At 40.6% G+C, this 22464-nt stretch overlaps 1 protein-coding gene across 1 annotated transcript in view; it reads left to right on the plus strand.

The window, feature by feature from the left end:
* The window catches only part of CRYBG3 (crystallin beta-gamma domain containing 3), a 198667-nt gene that overhangs the window by 102976 nt on the left and 73227 nt on the right, over positions 1-22464 (plus strand). Inside the window, exons 4-7 of the mRNA XM_040423276.1 lie at positions 175-5416; positions 8773-8820; positions 13380-13495; positions 19091-19238. Of these exons, the coding sequence (XP_040279210.1) occupies positions 175-5416; positions 8773-8820; positions 13380-13495; positions 19091-19238 (5554 nt within the window). The remainder of the gene's footprint in view (positions 1-174; positions 5417-8772; positions 8821-13379; positions 13496-19090; positions 19239-22464) is intronic.

A 22464-nucleotide genomic window follows, 5' to 3' on the forward strand; every position in this document is an offset into this window, starting at 1 on the left:
ACATATTCATCAGGTGTAACATGTTCACATCCCTGTCACTAAACTCTGAAACCCAAAATGCAATTTCCTCTCTTTCTTTCTTTTTGATCTTCTGTTTTATTCTGTTGTGGTATTTTTTTTTGCAAGATTATTTCAGCATGGTCATATTAAACATTCATGTAAATGTTCCCACAGGCTCAACGGACATACCCAGGATGCTCCTTTAATAACATATGGCACCTACCGTGGGTCTAGAAGAATCAGAAAGCTGCTAAAGAGACGAGCTGATGTAAATTCACCAATCTCAGAGAAAGAGGAGACCCCTGAAACCAGTTCTGTAGGAGATGCTAACACAGAAAATTGTCTGATGCTGCATGATCGGATAAAAATGGAACCAGTCGAAGATCTAAATGGAGAGGGTGAAATGCCTCCTTCAAAGATACATATAAAAAAGCAATCAACACTTGAACCTCTTCACCAAAATGCTAAATTGCATAATGATGACAACATAATCCGAAATGCAAAGAACCTAAAACTCACAAATGATCTAGAAACCAAAGACACCTCAATATGCACAAACAGTGGAGAGGTTGCAAATAGCTCAGAGATCGTAGAGGGACAACAACCAAACATTGAGGAATTTCTAATAGCTGTCCCACAACTGAATGGAAAAGGATCCTCTGAAATCATCTTACAGCCAAACACTGGTGTACAACCAACTCTTGGAGGGAGTTTAAACATTTCAGGGCATCTCCGACAAAATGTAGACCATGCAGAGGGTCATACCGTGGAAAGCACAATTTCAAGGAAATCCGAATCAAATAATGAAGGACATTATACAGATGATGAACCAAAGACAGTAGACATTTCAGGTATTGTTGGACATAAAAAACCAAACACCGATGATGTCTCAAAACAGCAGGAAGATCATCAACCAGATAAAGAAAGTGTACATTTTCCAGAAATTCTGCAAAAAAGTATTGATGATGATTCAAAGACTGAAACAGGATCATCTCCAAAAGTAGCAGAGAACTTATTACCTCATTCAAAAGAAATTATAAATAATTGCTTAATAGGTGATATACAAGCAAATACTAACAGTTCCCAAAAATTTGAGACATTTTCAGTAATGGATAATTTATGTTCGTCAAAATTTTCAACAGAAGGCGAAGATACATTCGTGAGAACAGAAGAATTAGAAGACACAAAGGTTCTAGTTGGTTTGGAAAACTGTGCAGCAGACAAAATGCAAAGTGCCTTACAACAATCCCATCTAGAGATTGGAGATTCAGGGGAATGGCCAAATAGTCAGCAAGTGGTTGAAGAGAACTTGCATGTTAAAGAAAAAACACATGAGGATCTCTCTGATAATTTGCACCTAACTACACACAGTGTATCAGGCCTGTCAAGTGACAAAAATTATGAAGACTTCAACTCACCAGTTTCTTATTTGAAACCAGAAATAGAGAGGCCAGACATAATAGATCTCCATCCAAACGCACAGTTAATCTCCAGCAGTACAATAGATGTGGAACCAAGTACCATGGGCAATTCAGTAATAAAAGAACAAATGCAATTACATGAAGATGAATACCTTAACCAACCAAATCCAGACTTGAACATTACATTTTTAAATAAAAGTGTATCAGAGTCAGAACCCATGCCAAATTCACATCTACAACTGAATTGCATGTCTGTAACTTCCGAAGATCTGCAACAAATTGAAAGTGTAGGAGATCTACCAGCAAATGCTGACATTATTCCAGAAAATGATCTACAAAATGATGAAGAATTGCTAAAGACTGAGCAGCAGCCAAATACCAACATATTCTTCCAGTTGAAAGAGTTAAACGATACAATTTTAGAAAAAACCCTGTCAGGGTCAGAAGACATCTCAAATTTAGATCTACAACTTAATAAGACCAGAAGTTCCAAACCTCTGGATCAAACTGTAAATACGGAAAATTTACAGACAAATGCTAATATTATGCCAGAAAATGGTCCACAAAAAGATGGAGAATTGTTGCAGTCAAATACCAAAGTAAACTCTCAGTTGAAGGAAGGTTCAGATGAATCTCTTTTAAAGTCCAGAATAATTTCAAAGATGATAGAAAACCAGAAACCAAATATACACATTGAGTCAAATGTATCAGATAGTACACAAGCAGAAGTAGACGAACCATTAAAGGTCAATTTGTGTCAAGAGACAAATTCCAAAATTCATGTTCCTGAAGTTAACAATGACTATTTAATTGACAGATTATCACAAAAGCATGAATTTGTGAGTGAGGAGGGGCTAGCAGAGACCAAAGATAATAATAGATTGGTCGATGAGGACAATATTCATGTTGACAAACCTGATGGAACAGTAGAGGAGCCAGACATAGAAAATGCTATTTTTGATGATAATCACGAAAGCGTAACTGTACCAGAAAGCTGTGTGGATTATATTTCATCACTTAATACGGACCAGGAATCCATAACTTGCAGGAATATTTCATTTGATAATGGCATTGAGTGTCGTTCCCCTTCTCCCATCACAATATCTGACTCTTCATCATATGCCGATTGCAACGATGTTCAATTTGACAGTCCAAATGATTCAGGCATTGTGTCATCACAAGCTTATACACCAGATGAACACATCCTGGTTACGACCTTTCCCTCTGAAATATTCATTAAAACTGTTACTGAACCATTTGCAGTTGACCATAAGAGTGAAGAGTTTTCTGGGCCAAAACATGACAGTATTGTCAATGTACAAACTGTCCCAAAGATGCAAACTAAGGAACCAGTGATAGACATAAATAAATCATTTGAAGACGAGCATGCATCTCATGGAAATGGAAGTACATCTAACTCAGCTAGTGATATTTCCTTTAAAATTTCAACCCCAGATAAAGTGGTCAAATTGAATTCTGATATTTATATTGCTAAGGTGTCCATGAAAACTGTGAACATTGAAGAAGTCAAAATATCACCCCATGGTTTGTATTCAGACATTATATCTGTAGCTAAGGTAGAAAGCCCAACCTTCGCAAAAGAAGTAATTTGTCTACCACAGTCTTCGCCTCCACCGACAGAAAATACATTCCAGGTTTTTCCTGGTGTTGAAGAGCATAAAGACTTTGTTACACACAAGAAGTTACTCAACCATAGTGGAGAGTATCTTAGTGTGAATAATTGTGATAAACATCCGAAAAACAAACTGGACACTGATGAAATGCTGCTATATAAGGACAGTGATGTGACTGTGAATCTCATTAGTGATTTGCCTAATAATGAAAGTGACAGTATTCCACAATATAACTGTATTGAAGAATCGCCAAAAATCACAGATAAATCATCAAGCATGCTAATAGAAAATCTAAGGAATAACAATGTAAATGTATGCACTAGTGACATCATAAATGCTCCCTTCCAGGCACATATATCTGATAGGGAAATGATAAATGAGACCTTGATGTCCAGTGATTCATTGAAGGATCTAAAACTTGGTGAATCACTTTCAGAATTAAATCCAGATTCAACAATGAATCATAGAGAAAAGTTGAGTGATTTACTGTTACATTCAGCATTACTCCAAAATGCTGCTGACACAAACGGAATCACTTCTTTACCTTCTGCAAATGCAAAAAATATCCTTCTAGGCAAAGACTTTTCTGAGCCATCTAATGAATTGTTTGAGCAAAAAGCTAATGAGATTATTTTCAGTGTCTTGCATTCTGCCATTGATGAACTTCAAAATATACACCAACGGCGTATAAATATAATGCCTGGTAATAATCACACCCTGACAGATATAAAACATGTGAAAGAGAATGTAAGTGAGAAACTAAAGGACCATCCTGATGAAGTACTTGTCAAGTGTCCCGGAAAACCTTCTGACCATATACTCACTGAAGACACAGATCTGATTATGTCCATGGCAGTAGGAATAGTAAATGATGTTATATCTTCTTCGAAACAGCTTGTGGTTTCCAATATCTACCCAGATGTGCTAAGTAAAGACTTTACCACCGATAAATGCACTCAACAAAAACGACCAAGCGTGTTTAATGGCTTATCCATGGACAATCAGCATGACCTAGTTGAGGACACAACAAATTCAAACCATGTCATTTCTTCATTTGACTATGATAATGAAGCCCATCCTCCTTCTTGTGAAGTCAATTCTAATGATCTTGAAGTGACAACAGAAGTGTCTCCGAAAGTTGAGTCTAGACAGGCCACAAAACCCAGATCTGATGATTTGGGGTCAAAAGTCACAGAAGACATGAATGAAAAAAATGCGGATAAGACCATAGAAACCAATATTTTAACAAAAACAGAAGTTGAAGAACATCTTACCTTTTCTAAAAGCTCACCCAAAGCAGATACATACAGCTTAATTAATGAACCTTATATCAATGGAGATCTTATGCTGGATGACATTCATTGTGACAGACAAATGGGATCTTTATCTCTTGGGACTGAAGGATCAATGGAAGACTTCAATTATATTAATATATGTGAAGAAAGCAGCAACAGATCAGACTTCTCTGACTTCTTACAGTTTTCTGTACATAATAGTAAATATGTTGAAATAAGTGGAAGTGATGATGAGTCAACAGATGAGGAAAAAGATTGTGGCAGTGAACAGGCCTCTGGCAATGATTCTTATGTCCCTGTGCAATCAAGACGTGTCAGGATTTATCCTTTAGCTCTGTCACCGATATATGAAGATGATAGTGCTTGTGAGGACAGCTTGTCCAACAACAGTTCACCAAAATATAATGAGGGTGCAAGTAATAGTAGTCGTGACCACACATCAATCTTATCTCTTTTGCAATCTGTGTCAGATCGCCTCAAAGAGGCTGACTTGGAAGAGACGTCTGATGAAGAAAGATTTTTAGCACTCAGTAATGAAGTATCTTTTGTCAATGACAGGTGTAATGAGGAAGAACCAGGGGAACTAGAGGACATCAGCTCGATATCTAAGACTATCTCCAATGTACCAACCCTTGAAGATAAAAAAACATCTTTAGGTACAAGGTCTGGTTTGTTCATAACAAGGTCCTTTGCAGAAAACAAACCTAATCTAGTTTCAGGCCGTCAATCTCTTCTTCTTAATTTGACATCAAACTCTAACATCTACGGGTCAAAATCCAGCCTTGAAAGCAGCTCTGTTCCATCTTTGAGGAGTGAAACATCTGTGTCACCAACAGTTGAAAGTACGGATCTTTCCCCAAGTACAGCTGTTGTGAATTCACTTTCTTCAGAACCTGTACTACCCATTCAAAGCTCACCTGTAGATCAGAAGCCACATATGTCTCCTAAAAGTGTTTATTATCAGTATTTCCATGCTGCCCAAAACTACTTATCCAATATTGATGATAATGGAAGTCCTGCTCAGGAAAAACTGGAAGAACCAAAGAAAACAGCTGAACCTTATATGGTAAGAAATGTTGTTTCTTATGTATGTGGATGTGTCCAAACCACTCTATATATATATGAGCAGTACATGTATTAAGTTATTTTATTGTATCAATATATATAAGATTATTCACTTTCTATACTATGTGTTAATGCTTGTTCAATAGATTGTCCATAAAGGTAAAGAAATAGAAGCTTGCTGTTGAGTGCCTTTTCTTTTTAGTTATACCAAATAACAGATACCATACTGGGGGAGATTTATCTAACTGGTGTAAAGTAGAAATGGCTTAGTTTCCCATAGCAACCAATCAAATTCCAGATTTCATTTTCCAAAGGAGCTCTAAAAAATGTAAGGTGGAATCTGATTGGTTGCTATGGCCAGTTCTACTTTACACCAGTTTTGATAAATCTCCCACAATGTTCTTATGCACAAAATATTGGCTGCTGAAGTAAAGAACTGTTGGCCCAAGGGGTTTTATATTGATGACCTATCATCAGGCTAGGTCATCAATATCTAATCGGCGGCGGTCTGACACCTGGCACACATGCCGATCAGCTGTTTGAGGAGGTGGCGGCGATCCATCCAAGCACAGCTTCCTCTTCATTACGCAATCGTCTTCTCCTGTGGAGCGGTGGTGTAGTGTAAATAAGTGAATGGAAAAAGTACTTGTCATTGCACTGCACCGCCGTAGCTTCCGAGACAACGGGCGGTGTAATGAAGAGGAAGTGGCACTCGCATGGAGCACTGCCTCCTCTTCAATGAGCTGATTGGCAGGGCTGCCGTGTGTCGGACCCCCACTGATCAGATATTGATGACCATCCTGAGGATAGGTCATCAATAAATAAAAACTGCATCATACACATAAGATAAGTATCATCTGAAATGCAGATGATCAGTCATCCATGGGATTGTGCATATGAATTATTCCACCAACAACATGGCAGACTGAACTTTTTCAGCAGATGTGGTCTGCCGTTCTGACCATCTCATCAAACCATAAGATGTCATCAGATTTCTGGCCATCTGTGGCTAGCTTAGCAAAATGTTAAGCTAAACCTTGCAAAATCTTCCTCCCTTAAACTGCCCATACATATGATATCCAGCATAGCCCAAAAATCTGATGTGAATGGAGGCAGCCCGATAGTCCCTCAGCAACTGTTGCCATAGGAAAACTTTGAGCATATCTGAACTTTATTCCACTTGGTGGTAAACCATGGCCAAAAGGGACTGGAAGTGCTTTCTTCCCCTTTCAACCAAGTGTTCATGTTTATGGGGAGGTTGGATAGATGTAATGTGTATATCTACACTTTTAATCTCTCTTCTGACATCATACAGCGAATAAATTTGAATGCGATACCTACCACAAAGAATTATGGTTTGGAAAACAAGAAAAATGGGAGAATTTACAATAGTGTAGGATCAAAAGTGATAATTTTTACTAAAAAGCCCATAATCCTATATTTATACAGGGAGTGCAGAATTATTAGGCAAGTTGTATTTTTGAGGATTCATTTTATTATTGAACAACAACCATGTTCTCAATGAACCCAAAAAACTCATTAATATCAAAGCTGAATATTTTTGGAAGTAGTTTTTAGTTTGTTTTTAGTTTTAGCTATTTTAGGGGGATATCTGTGTGTGCAGGTGACTATTACTGTGCATAATTATTAGGCAAATTAACAAAAAACAAATATATACCCATTTCAATTATTTATTTTTACCAGTGAAACCAATATAACATCTCAACATTCACAAATATACATTTCTGACATTCAAAAACAAAACAAAAACAAATCAGTGACCAATATAGCCACCTTTCTTTGCAAGGACACTCAAAAGCCTGCCATCCATGGATTCTGTCAGTGTTTTGATCTGTTCACCATCAACATTGCGTGCAGCAGCAACCACAGCCTCCCAGACACTGTTCAGAGAGGTGTACTGTTTTCCCTCCTTGTAAATCTCACATTTGATGATGGACCACAGGTTCTCAATGGGGTTCAGATCAGGTGAACAAGGAGGCCATGTCATTAGATTTTCTTCTTTTATACCCTTTCTTGCCAGCCACGCTGTGGAGTACTTGGACGCGTGTGATGGAGCATTGTCCTGCATGAAAATCATGTTTTTCTTGAAGGATGCAGACTTCTTCCTGTACCACTGCTTGAAGAAGGTGTCTTCCAGAAACTGGCAGTAGGACTGGGAGTTGAGCTTGACTCCATCCTCAACCCGAAAAGGCCCCACAAGCTCATCTTTGATGATACCAGCCCAAACCAGTACTCCACCTCCACCTTGCTGGCGTCTGAGTCGGACTGGAGCTCTCTGCCCTTTACCAATCCAGCCACGGGCCCATCCATCTGGCCCATCAAGACTCACTCTCATTTCATCAGTCCATAAAACCTTAGAAAAATCAGTCTTGAGATATTTCTTGGCCCAGTCTTGACGTTTCAGCTTGTGTGTCTTGTTCAGTGGTGGTCGTCTTTCAGCCTTTCTTACCTTGGCCATGTCTCTGAGTATTGCACACCTTGTGCTTTTGGGCACTCCAGTGATGTTGCAGCTCTGAAATATGGCCAAACTGGTGGCAAGTGGCATCTTGGCAGCTGCACGCTGGACTTTTCTCAGTTCATGGGCAGTTATTTTGCGCCTTGGTTTTTCCACACGCTTCTTGCGACCCTGTTGACTATTTTGAATGAAACGCTTGATTGTTCGATGATCACGCTTCAGAAGCTTTGCAATTTTAAGAGTGCTGCATCCCTCTGCAAGATATCTCACTATTTTAGACTTTTCTGAGCCTGTCAAGTCCTTCTTTTGACCCATTTTGCCAAAGGAAAGGAAGTTGCCTAATAATTATGCACACCTAATATAGGGTGTTGATGTCATTAGACCACACCCCTTCTCATTACAGAGATGCACATCACCTAATATGCTTAATTGGTAGTAGGCTTTCGAGCCTATACAGCTTGGAGTAAGACAACATGCATAAAGAGGATGATGTGGTCAAAATACTCATTTGCCTAATAATTCTGCACGCAGTGTATATAGATTCCAGGGGGTAAATGGTTGTATGCTGCTCTTGCCAGCAAAGGAGCAATCATCATTTGGCGCTTCTCCCATACTGTCAAAGTGCTGTAAAAAAACTCGAGGAAACAAAATACGAAAAACTGAAAAAATACTCCCTAAGTGACATAATAATAATAATAGTATAATGCAAGGGAAAACTGTTGTGCATGGATATATAAAAACCACCTCAGATATATATTAACCCTGCCGGAGTCTTATTAACGTCCTGCACAGGGATATTTATTTCTACACCTATTTTTACATATATCGAATCAATACATACCAATTGTTCTGGTAAATACTTTTTTCTTTCATGATTTCAGGATTTCGATAATTCAGAATCTTTAAAGTTCAACCCAAGGCCCGGAAAGGTTTGTTTTGCATTGTTTTATACTCATTATTACACTTACTTAGGTGGTACTAAATATAACCAAATTTTAAGTGTACCTATATACTATTAATGGCTCTAAAATTCTGTACTGATTAATTTCATAATTAATTTCATAATACAGTATATCTCATTGAACTCAATAATACATCTGTCTTCATTTAGGTATTATGCTCCCCCTAGTGGAGACTAGAGGTAGAAAAAAACTTTATGTTATGTAAAGTTAAAGGCTATATACACCTTTGGGAGCATTTTTTTTTATTATTATTGCATTGTACTCATTTGAGCTAAAAATCTTTTTTCAAATTGGTCTTTATTTAAAATAGGTAGTCCTTGTTTCTGTTCAGGGCTGAGATGCTCTAATAGAGGGATCTGTATTTTCTCTCTGCTCCATCAGCCAGCTAATCTGAGGGCTCCTTAACCCTGCTCTCTGACATCATTAACACTCATTATAGCTCAGTTCTTATCTTACTGATAAGAATGTGGCTTAAATAAGTGTTTATGAACACTTAGTAAATTAGAGATAAGCACAAGGTGAAAGTAAAAAGTACCATTCACACAGCTAGACAAAAATGTAACCCTTTGTGACAGAAAGGCTCAATAATTGTAATAAAGACCGATTGAAAAATGATTTTAGCCCAAAATTAGTAAAATGCAATCATAAAAAAAATTTGCCTCCGAAAGTGTACATAGCTTTTAAGGTCTAATTCAGATTATGCTAATTTCCATCTGTGCACTATCCAGAGTGCACCTGCATAGCACATTAAAATAAATGGTGCAATTCACGCATCCGTTTATGCGCACGTTTTCCGTTTTCAGTGAATGGGTCCAGGACACCATAGTGTGCACACACGTCAGTGTTTTGTGGCTGGTAATCAGAATGGCCATCAGAATCTGGTCTAAATTCCCATGTTGAGAACTTTACATGGATCCCCTCTGAAATCCACATCAAGTCCACGCTCAACCTGCCTGCCATGCAAATAAATCAGGTCTCCACAATGGATTTTTGTCCGTGTCTGTGCCACCGTTCACCAGAATAATGTAGATGTTCTTTATTTTTGTGAATTCTGCACAGAAGAGCCATATATTAGCCTCACTGAATGACAATGAGACTAATCTGCATGAGTCCAAATGTCTGCCTCGGATTTCTGCCACGGATCCTCTAGTAAAAATACGGGTTGTATTTCCCATAGGCAAATCTTCAGAAACTGAGCATCGTCTCGTATCAAAATATATTATGAAATGAATTAGCACTGAATTGGATAGATATACTTTTCTATGTTTTGTCATTGGCCTACAACTGATGTGAAATTTCATCTTATAGTGTTTTTGGGCTCTGGGAAGCAGTGGTTGTCCCTGTTTACTACTTTAGTGTCGAACGTCAAAAGAAAGTTGCACAAGACTGGCCAACTACTTGAAAGGGCAACTCTAACATCTGACATTTCTTAGGCTAGTTCAAAGTTGTTTTTTTAAATACTTATGAATGTCGTGTGTTGTCATTGAGTTTCTTATGTTAGGGGTTGAGTACCTCTTTAAAACGGTTATCCAAGAAACATCCGGTGTCGGGGGGGAGCAGCCAATGGCAGGCGGTGATGGGGACAAGCCTCCCTAGCATCGCAGGTGACGCTAGGGAGTCTCGTCCCCGTCACCGCCAGCCATTGGCTGCTCATCCACGCAGGGGAGAGAAGCTGTGGTGACCTGGATCGGCGCGGGGAGCCAGGTAAGTATATTGAATGTGAGGGGCCCGGCATATGGGGAGGCATTTAATAGTCTTGGATAACCCCTTTAACTGGACTATCAAACAAGCCTGAAGTCTTACTCTACAGTAATGTACCATGTACAAAAGTTCATTTATTTCCAGAAGAATGGATAGTAACCCTAAATCTAGTGAATTTTACTTAATTCTATAAATATGTCCTCTTCCTATTTCATGACATATTATAAATATGTCAACCTCCTCCAAATATATCATCTTCCATAGGGACACTGCCTGGTGTCCTTATGGTTCCATGTTACGGACCTTCTGTTTGCCAGAGGATTTGGCCTGTATAAGGCTTCATGTACGTTCTCTCCTAAAAACAATGCTTCTAGGGAACATCATCTCCTTAGTATAGCTGGACATGCCAAGGAGCCGTATAGACCCATAGAATTTTTTCTATGGGTGCCAAATTTTGATCCATACAGCACTGATACATAATACAGCCATGTCGAGTACATGTGTGTATTTATTACTTACATAACTTCTGATATGTTACAGTAGTGTTTATATCAGTGAAGGTTCTGCTGCTGAGAACCCCACCGTTTGCAAGAACTGGAGAAGAAGAGCGACATGACCTTTAGCTTCCATTAGCATTTTCCGTGGTTCCTTAGGCTACCAAATAAAATTTATAAATTTTTTATTTGTACAAAAGTGTGTCATAAAGAAGAGGTATGTATTATGTACCAGATACGTTACAGCATGAAGGTTTCTACAGCCGGCCTCACTGTTGTCATTTGTGCTCATTCTATATTCAATTCATACTGTCCTATGAAATTACTTACCACGCCATCCATGGGGTAGAACGCCGGTGCCCAGACATTACTGTGACTGACAGAAGGACCCTGCGGCACAATAGTTAGTATTGCCCATTAGCAGAAGTAGAGCAGACTAATTCATCATGCAGGTAAAGTGTCCTCATTTACCTAATCTTACATTATCGATCGACTTTTTCTTTAGAATTTGTCTTTAACTAATTTAAAAGCTGATTGTTTCATCACTGGCACACTGCATACTAATGGAGCCTTTTCAATGTCAGGGGCGCTAGAGGTTCATTACGAAACACCAGCATAATTAACTTGTTCTGTTAAACACTCATCATTACTTTGCAAAACAAGCGAAGCTCATCTGAAGGTTCAAAAAGTCGCCTCTGTGATCTTAACACAACATGCCAAATTAACATTTTATTAGTAAACTACAAAGGAGCCGTACTAATGTGCCACCGGCTGCTAATAAATAATCCTAATTGATTCCAGGCTGATTTATCTGTTTGTAGCGCACAAGGAAGGGATGGAAGGGGGTCTGTGAAGTCTCTAAGTGAAGTCCTTAATTATATCATCAAGGAAGGATTCTCAATAAAGGGGTTGTCCAGTTTAGAAAAACGATTTTCATATACCCGATTAGGGAATTTTGAGTTATGGTAGTTTCACACAGCTCAATTTTCAAGCAGATTATGAAGGACACATTTTTTGGGGGTTTTGGCCAGAAAAAAATGTTGCATACAATGGTTTTTGTCCAGCCGAAAACCAGCCCTTATGCTAGAAAGCAGCCGGATCCCCGCAGAATCTATAGTCAATAGGGTCTAGCGGTGAATGGCTTATTCAGCTCGGCCAGATCCGGTGAACTCCAGCAGGTTATTTTCTGCCAGAACAGCCTACTAGATCCATTAAACTCAAATGTGAACCTACCCTTAATAGAGAAAGGTATGCAAATGAGCTCTTAACAAGCTCTGCCTCTAATGCTGCCAGATGAGCTATCCTATAAGTCAATGTTCGATCTTTTAAAAGGTCTTGAGATATGACTTGGATAATAAGTAAGCCAGGATCTCATCTGCAGACAGCTGTTTCGAGGTGATTGCCCCTCATCAGTGCAGAGCAGAGAGTACTGGCTTAACTGGGTGAGAGGCCTAGGTCAGGATTTGGGGAATACAATATCTCTTTATGGGGAACGCCTTAGCAATTACCCCAAAAAAGCTGTCTGGAGATGAGGTGCTGGCTTAATTATTATCCATGTCATGTCTCAAGGCCATTTAAAAGGTCAAACATTGACCTATAGGATAGCTATTCTACATCTGATGGCATTAGAGGCAGAGCTTTTTAAGAGCTTGTTTATTAAGAGCTTCTTCCCAGAATTCCAAACAAGAGATGCCTAGTCTATAAAACTCCTCCTCCTAAGGGGGTCTCCATAAGGAGATATTGTATTCCCCAAATCGTACCCTTAATAGAAGGGTATCCTACATTCAAGATCGTCATCTCTTGGCCAGAGTTGAGAGCAGTTACAAATAGCGCCTGGAGGACCTGTCTTGTCCTGAATTACACAGACAGCTGTGTAATGCTTAATTGCACCCGTGGGGGTGCTGCAGAGAAATTGAACACATGCCAGGTCTTCCAGGAGTTTGCAGTGGATTGCAGGAGATCCCAGCAGGAAGCACATTGCAATCAGTTTATTTTTAATTTAATCATCAGGATCAACCCAACCAACTTTAATAGGGTGGATCCTGCTGGTGGGTGCTTTTTAAATTTAAAACAATAAATTAGTATCTTTGAACAGCCCCCTGATCTCGCTTTCAGGGTACTGTAAAAGACGCCCTCGTTAACGATATCTGTTGCTCTTTGAGTTAAGGTTGAGAAACTGAATGATAACAATAAAAGGATAAAGAATATGTTTTTATACGAGGTGTAGAAAATTAAGTGATTACAAATGCATGGAAAATTACATTTCATGTAGTTCTTCTGCTAGAATATACACCAAGTACCAAATCATGATGTGTTCTTCACTAAATACAGGTGATTCTTTCCGACATAGTAGATCAGGAGAACAAGATTGAGCTCAAAGCTGACGTCCTGGACGCAACATCTTGGGAGTATCCTAATGGAGTAAATATCCGGGTCATCAGGGGATGGTAAGGAACAACACATATTATTATTAATACATCTGGTACCATTATTCTTTTGTACAGACAGCATGTTAAGCTGTTCACATTTCTCTCTGCCAAACCACCAGATGAACATGCCAAACCAAAGTGGCCAGTTTATGAATCAAACCAAATTCCCATGGGCATAACTATAAATTAATTTATTTATTTAAACTTGGGACCTATGTCTGTCTGCCCCTGTGAAATGTAGAGGTCAAAATTCTACTGCCTGGTTTCAGTTCTCACTACCAATCATTCTGCAGTTTGGCAAGTGACACTGGTACATCGAGACCCATTATTGTCCCACCATTATTGTCCCACCATGAGGTGCCTGTTGGTGTTCAGTACATTGGAATTACATATTCAACAGATCTACTGAAAAGATGATTAAAAATATTGTAATACTTGTCTGGCTGATCCCATGCTACAGCCTCAGAGGCAAATCTTGATGTTCCTGGTTCCAATGCAAAATCTGTAACCAGTCTTCCCAACTATCACCATTTGGGCGCCCTTAAACTCCATGGCACAGGTACAGATGCAGCCTCTTTACCGCCTATAGTTCCACCCCTATAAAACCTGTATTATAGTCCAGAGATTGATTCCAATTCTTCTGGCTTCCGAGATGAAATCTCTCAGTATTATGGGATATGTCGCTATATATATATATTTGAAGTCACTCCATGTATTCTACTTCCTGTCTTGGCTCTTTAACTTCTTAGTTTTTAGCACAGCAGACAGTCTCGCTTAGATCTCTCAGTCAAGCTTTCACTACAGCCAGAGAAAGCCCCCTGTAGTAACTCATTTAGAACATCACACATCACATTACATTCATCAATGCAATGCTCTTATGTAGGCGTCTTTATCTAGACCTATCAAAGAAAAAAGGAGCTGTCATAGTGTTATTCCAATTCTACACCTACTGTTATCATGAGGATTACCCTTCAGATAACATCTTCCCCTCACAGCAGCAGTAAACTGACAGTGGAATACCTATGTACTTAGGAGGTCTTATCATTTATGTTGACTTCTACAGAAGGACAATACTGTGTATTTAATTTTCAATGGCATACTACTGCCGAAATGAAAAATGTGTCCCTTTAAGTCTGAACAATGACCTGCCCCATGGGATTTAAGGGACTATATTTAAGGGAGTGCGGAAGTGCAGGAAATGGCCATCGCCTAAATTCCCATCTCTTATATACTTGCAACTGAAATAAAAGGAATTTAACCGTATGGTGAGTGCCATGTCTTTCAGTTATTCTGGGACTGCTAGTTACAGTTTTTGTGACATGAGGCACCACCTCTGATCAGTTGCATTGACTCCTTATGAGCATCTGCAACGAGTGACTATAGGAAGCCTTAAGTGGTGCTAGTCCACTATAATTTTTTGGACTAGGTTAAAGGGGTTCTCTGGGTATTTTTCCTAATTTGTGTTTGTTGGAGGGAAAATGTTTTACATAGTACTTATGTAGGTACTGACACTGCTGCCTCCCCTGTGCTCGCGCACAATGTGAGTCTTCAGCCTGGGTCCCAACTGGAGGTGGCCACTTCTTTTCCTGGTCAGCTGCATTATGGTTATGGCAGCTGAACAGGAAAAGAAGCAACCACATCTGGTTGGGATACAGACTGAAGACTAGCATTGTGCGCAATTACAGGGGAGACGGTGGTGTGGGAGGAGAGTAAGTGCTATGTAAAATATCTTCACTGCCTGGCCCTGTCAATCAAAGTGGAGTGGGCATGGCAGTTGCAGAGAGATCTGAGCCTTTAGGTGTAATGGCAACGCCCCTGTTGCTCCTAGAGGCTCATTTGCATATATTAAAACACAATTTTTCTCAGCAATGCGGGCACATATGAACATGGAACCAACACAGATGCCTTCAGCTGCCAAGCGCACATGTAACAGGTCAGCCAGTGTGATAGGGACAAATCTGCTGACAGATGCCCTTTAAACTGTTGAGGTGCATCTGTTGACAACTGTGCATACTTATTCCAGTAGTAATCATTATAAATGATAACGTGCGATTTCTGAAATCTGAAATTCAGCGTTAAAAATGATATCATTTCTGTTGAAAAACAAAGCCTTCATGGTGCACATATTCCTAGTGCTATCAGTGGTTGTCAGGTGGGACATATCTGACATTCTCACCGTACTTAATGAGGGCGTTAAACGTCAGTATTTATCGCTGGTAGTTTGGCTGACCACTCCATCTTTTTCTAATATTGTCTGGAATGTGTTTATTACATGCAAGTATTCTAGGGAATTTATGGCTTTGCTTTTGAGAGGAAATTGCTTATTTTCAGTTCTGGCTCAAGTTTACAAAAGAGAAAAATTACAGCTTAGAAAATGAAGAGAGAAACACAGATATACGCGAAGACAGACTGTCTGCCCTTGTGTGCAAAGAAACACAAATACGGGTCATTAATCTAGGTTCTCGAGCCAGAGTAAACTACTAGTGTCATCCAGAATATATAATCTTATGTCTAATATACAGCGCCACCACAGGCTAGAAGATGAATTACAGAATGAAAATGCCATTGGGTTTTAGGGCCCATATGGTAGAGGAAACCCAACCCAAGTTATTCCCTGCCCATGACATGAACATACAACATATGCAATGGGTCTGTTCTCCGAGTACAAGACCTACTCAAAAATGAAGATTGAATAAATGACAGGGATTGTTTTGTAAATTATTGCTTTTTGCTGATTGGAAAGCTATATAAGAACATGTGGAACCACACTTTACTGTGGAGCATAAAACATTAATAAGAAAGGCAATATTTAGAAATTTTGGACAACATCATCTTGGGGTTTTCCTCAAGATTACAGTTACTTGCTGTTAGGCAGTGAGGTGGAAAGTGAAATCCAAATATACAACACCCATTAAAATCATGCTTCTACAAATCTTGTTCCTTTAGCACAACACCGCCAGGTAAGTGTAATACCATTTACTTGGTTGTCCTTGTGGCAGCGATGATGGTGACCAATCTGCTGTTGATGACACAGTACCTTCTCCAGGTGGTGCAGTCCCCAACAATATGGACTATATGCAAGAGGAGCAATCTCTGTTCCCGCAACCACCATGCATGCCCTGCGACCGGACCCCAGGGGCAATATGTGAGCTACGGTGGGCCCATGGGGGTAGTAGTAGTTTTACTCACTGTTCTGTAGAGCTCCCTGGGCTGGTGTGCAGTGATTGGAAGGACAGCACCAGTTCCTTCAGGGCACACTCTGTTGTCCAGGGGACTCCCGCCAGATGGTGGTTGAGGTGCCCTTGGTGGAACGATTTAAGGTGCCGTGGAGGCAGGGTCCCTGGTGTTCGTGACGCCAGCACCGTTAGGTGCAAAGGAAGGTGGTAGAAAGGATGAGGAGTCAATAGTTGTGAACAACGGAACTTTTACTTGATTGCCTCAGGGTAGTTTGTACAGTTCATCTATACAGCAAAAGTAATAATCCAAATATTGGCTCAGCTGTAATCCTTGTAACAGGCTTGTCAATAGGTTCAATGAGATTTTTTTTCAGCAGGTAGGAGAGATTCCTTCTTATTTCTACCTACACTATGTCCACACTCTAGCACTCAGATACTGGATATAATAACTTCTTACTTGTAATTAGCCAACCACAGGACGGTCTCCCTAACGGCAGGCAAAATCCTCTGCTCCATTATTTGTACAGGATGCTTTCATTAACTCTGGTCCACAATGTCCATAGAGGAATGTGGTAATGGACAACCACGCGCATAGTCAGCCAATTGTGTCCAGGTGCTTTTAGGCTTCTCCCAGTCACTGGTGCTGTGGAGTCCGTAAGCTAATGCTGCTTTCTCTATATCCATGAATTCACTCTGGTCTGTGCTAGGTAGCTGTAAGGATGCTCTCCCTACTCCCTCAGCTTGGCCATGGCCAAGGGGCTAAGATAGCAGCTACATATTGAACTTATTCTGTTCTGCTCCTCACTCCTTCACTAACTTCCTCCCTTCTCCTTTTGCCTTAGCACACCCTGAGATATGTATATGTGGTGCCAGCACCACCTAGGGGTGAATGGATGTAATGCCATGCTCAAATAAAACTGCCTGTTATAGGGAATTACAGATATATCAGAAATACATTGACATGCAGGAATCTGCACCATCTTACAGTTCGCATGCAGAACTGTGTTTCACATCTGCTTATTCCCTGTGGGGAAAGTACCAACTTGCTCGGAGAGCACTGGCAGAGTTACCCCAACACTGACCTTTGGCCCATCCATTGCCATATTACCTGACAGTTACCAGTTCACTGTCACTAATAGGGTTAATCATTAAACCTTGCCGACCATCTATAGTGCCCCTCAACACCCTGTCCATGGTGTATATCTTCCCCAAGGTTTCATAGACCGCCTGTGGCATCACTAATATATGTTCCCACCATGGTCTCAATACATAAAGGGCATTTCACCAACATTAGTCCAAATCATATTTATCAATCTCGCTGGCATATCTCAGTGGCATAAGGAACATCTTAGGTAGACTACATGGCATATGACATCCTATCACCATATGGCATATTATACCTGGGTGTAAATTACATGGCACAGCCATAGTTGCCAACAGTCCCCAATTTGACATGATTATCCTGAGACAATCCTGCTAAATTTGACTTGTCTTGGACCAGAAATGGGTGGACTTAAAAAACCTCACCCAGAAATGGAGGTCCAGGTTAACGCCTCAAATTTACCAATGCAAATATTGGTAAATATGCACACGTGTGAGAAGATATTATTTTCTTGTAAGAGAGACCAAGGCTGTTTTTAACCTTCTCTCCAAAACTTGGTGTCCAAGGGTCTAGTTATTGTTGTTTTATCTATTCTTAGAAGAGAAGGCATAAACATTTACAATGATGCACTCATCCAGGAAGGTAGAAGAAGTATTGTCTAGATAAATACAGCTCTTGCCATACAGGTGGTTAAATATATGATATATATATCTTCTTATCCTCTTGAGCCTAGCAGGCAGATGACTTCATTTAGGCCTGGCCATCGATCAGCTCTAGGTTAGAGTCATTTTTAATAGCATTGTTGTGGGACATTTTCCGGATGAAAAGGTATATCGGAAATGGATTTGTCTATTTGCCAAGACAAGTATAAAAATCCTTTATAATATAGGTACGGGTTCTATAATACCAATTCTCCTGAGATAGGCTAATCTTATATTCATATTAACACATTCTTAAAAGGACCTAATCCGTCCCACAATTCCCTGGGGCATTCCCATAATTAGGTTCTTATTAAAGTGTTCTGCAAAAATCCCCTTAGTATTTATGTTGAAAGTAATTTAGTAATGGGGCCAGATTCTCTGCCGTTTTCTTTCTGTTACCTGTATTTGTTATATTACTAATATGAATTCCATTCCCTCCCCTTTATATGTTTTATCCATTGAAATATCTGTGCACTTTAAAACACCCAAACACATAGATATTTCTGTTTATATAGGATATGTCTTTTAATAACGAGGTAAAAATAATTTTGAGATGGTCGTAATGATACCGTAGTAAATTTACTTCTGCAGTATGTCTGTGTTTCTCAGCCTACGTTTTCTTTCTCGATCACAGCTGGATCCTGTATGAGAAACCACATTTTGAAGGTCAAGCACATGTCCTTGAGGAGGGGGAAGCTGTGTTACGGCACCTTTGGGACCAGCAAAGAGCCAACGCTAAGCCAGATAAAATCATTATAGGCTCAGTGAAGAGAGTAGTGAAGGTATGTACAGTAATTGTGTGATGTCACACCTCTCGAATAATGCTAAACCCATGGTATGAAGGCTACCGCAGTCGGGTGCGTAAGGTTTGTCAGAGCAGCAGTAAGGCTATGGCTAGTAAAACTTTTTATAAAATAATTGTTTGCTGGGCAGTGGCCGAAATATTTTTAGCCTTTAGGCCTCGTGCGCACGACTGTATTTTGTATCCCCGTCCGATTAGCATTTTTTGTGGATTTCACACAGACCCACTAATTTGTATGGGTCAGCAAAAGAAAACAAAAACGGACAGCATACAGATACATCCGTGTGTCTGTTCTGCAAATTATAGAACATGACCTATTTTTGTCAAGGAATAGTCACTTCTACTCATGGGAGTGAGAAAAATGCAGATTGCACATGGAAGGTGTACGTATTTTGCAGATCCGTGGTTTATGAACCACAGTATGGACATGGACGTGGGCATGAGGCCTTAGTTAGCAGCAGATACTGCAACCGGCAAGTGGCTACTATGGACACCAGTGGAGTCACTATCTAGCCAACTAATGAAAGGCGACCCTTAACTTCCCCCCGGAGGTGAATCCACCCTTTAGAAATACAATCTCTTGTGGCAAGTAATCAAAATGGGATTGTCTTCTGTTGGATCCTTGGGGCCCTGTTGTATTAGAGGCCTGGACCAACTGGAGAATTCTCTGGTACCCTCAGTCATATTCGTAAGGCAATCCTTAGATTTATTTTAAGGATAGATACGTGGAGTGGTGCAGCATATTCCTCAGCAGAGGTCGCACTACATTTTTTGCAGAAGAGTAAAAATACTCCTCTGACCATTTTTGAGGAGTATTTTTACCTGAGGATGAGTACGTTGCGTTAATTCAAATACATCATACGTAGGCCTACACTTGTTCAAATCTGCGTTTGGAGGCTGCGGTTGGAGCCTCTGTTGCAGATTCTGTCGAAAGACCAGACAAAAAAGCCTTGTATGCAGCACTTTTGTGTCCAGTAAAAAGACAGGATCCTGAACAGAACCTGAACGGATCCCGTAATAGTCATGGAGTCTGTTCAGCTTCTTCCCTGTTGGGTGACAGAAGGAGGGGGGAGCAGGTTCACTAGTGGGGTGACAGGAGAAGGGGGGAGCAGGGTCACTAGTGGGGTGACAGGAAGAGGGGGGAGCAGGGTCACTAGTGGGGTGACAGGAGGAGGGGGGAGCAGGGTCACTAGTGGGGTGACAGGAGGAGGGGGGAGCAGGGTCACTAGTGGGGTGACAGGAGGAGGGGGAAGCAGGGTCACTAGTGGGGTGACAGGAGGAGGGGGGAGCAGGGTCACTAGTGGGGTGACAGGAGGAGGGGGAGCAGGGTCACTAGTGGGGTGACAGGAGGAGGGGGAGCAGGGTCACTATTGGGGTGACAGGAGGAGGGGGGAGCAGGATCACTAGTGGGGTGACAGGAGGAGGGGGAGCAGGGTCACTATTGGGGTGACAGGAGGAGGGGGAGCAGGGTCACTATTGGGGTGACAGGAGGAGAGGGGAGCAGGGTCACCAGGGACCAGTCACGCAAGTCCGTGGCTCCTTACCTCTCCAGCGGCCCTGTCATGTTTCCTGGGGTCCTCAGGCCGCGCGCTCCACTCTCCTTACAACAGCCAACCCGGGATCCGGCCCCTCCTCCTTACAGCTCCCCTGGTGCAGGACCTGTACCAACCAATAACAAAGCTCCTTGCTGTAAGGAGCTTTGCTATTGGTTATTTCAGGCACAGACAGCATTGCTGCGCTGCCCGCGCCGTTCACAGCGCTCACTGCACTGATGAATGGGGGGGAAAAGTCTAAGGCGTATTGGTTCGCCTTAGACTTAGTAAAATGGCCTGAACAAGCGTCTATGATGCTTATACAGGCGTTATTGCGACCTCTGTTCCTCAGGTTCTGGGTTCTAAGAAAGGAGGGAATGCCAAGATGCCCAGGGTATTCAGAAACAGGGCTAGGGCTGTAAACGGAGTCTTTTCACCAATGTCACTTTTCACCGTGTTATTACCTGAAAAGAAATAGCTAGAAATGTAAACAGCACGTCTTTTAATATTTTTTTAGAATCATAATTTTTTTTAAGATAACCTAAATTATATATATGCAAATGAGATTATAATAAACGTTATAGCCACTAAACTAACGTGTGAAAAACGGTATCTGGTCCTGAAGACCATTACCCTGGACCTGTATCAGCAAAATAAGAAGTAAACTAAATTAATCTTCTTTCATGATACCTACCTTTTGTGTTCAGAGGATTAGTACACACTTACATCTTCCAAACATTTGTAAATTAAATCCTACTTTTCTCACAGTAGGGGAGATTTATCAAACTGGTGGAAAACTGGCTTAGTTGCCCATAGTAACCAATCAGATTGATCATTCCATTTTCCAAAGGAGCTCTGAAAAATGAAAGGTGGAATCTGATTAGTTACTTCGGGCAACTAAGCCAGTTCTACTTTACACCAGTTTGATAACTTCTTCTTTGAATCATTTGAATGTACTGTAATCAATGACAAATGCAACAAAACTGTAAAAGAGGGAGATTTATCAAAACTGGTGTAAAGTAGAACTGGCTTAGATGCCCATAGCAACCAATCAGATTCCACCTTTCATTTCTAAGAGCTCCGTTGGAAAATGAAAGGTGGAATCTGATTGGTTGCTATGGGCTACTAAGCCAGTTTTCTTTTATACCGGTTTTGATAAATCTCCCTCATTATATTTATTATGTCTCTAGTGACATAGGCTGCCCAGGCCGCTCTAAGGACACGCTAAGCCATTGGCAGTGCTATATTAGAGGTTAATCTAGAGCCACGTGTACAGTAGGTTATGATTTTCCTCTGAATAAAATTCTGCCTTCAGCTTCCCCTCCGGCGGTGTGATCTCCCATCTCCTCGCATTCTTCCTCCATGAGATGCACAGCTCCGGCATTTGCCTTCAGACATAATACCGTAGCACATGTATTAATAAAAGTAACATAAAACTACAGAAAAGAGCAGTCTGTGAAGGATTCCAGTATAAGGTCAGGGCCAAACCCTATAGGGCCATCCGAGAGCCGGACCCAACACAAGTCAGAAATGGATGACGTTCAGTTCTGTCGTCAGCCGTCTAGATAAATCACCGGGCAGTGCTCCAAAAGAAATGATATGTGTGTGGTAATACTCACCTCATGCTGCAGTGTGAAACGGCCATTACTATTATACTATGATTAGTCTAATAAT

This window comes from Bufo bufo, chromosome 3 (genome assembly GCF_905171765.1).
Source record: "Bufo bufo chromosome 3, aBufBuf1.1, whole genome shotgun sequence".
Lineage (NCBI taxonomy): Eukaryota > Metazoa > Chordata > Amphibia > Anura > Bufonidae > Bufo > Bufo bufo.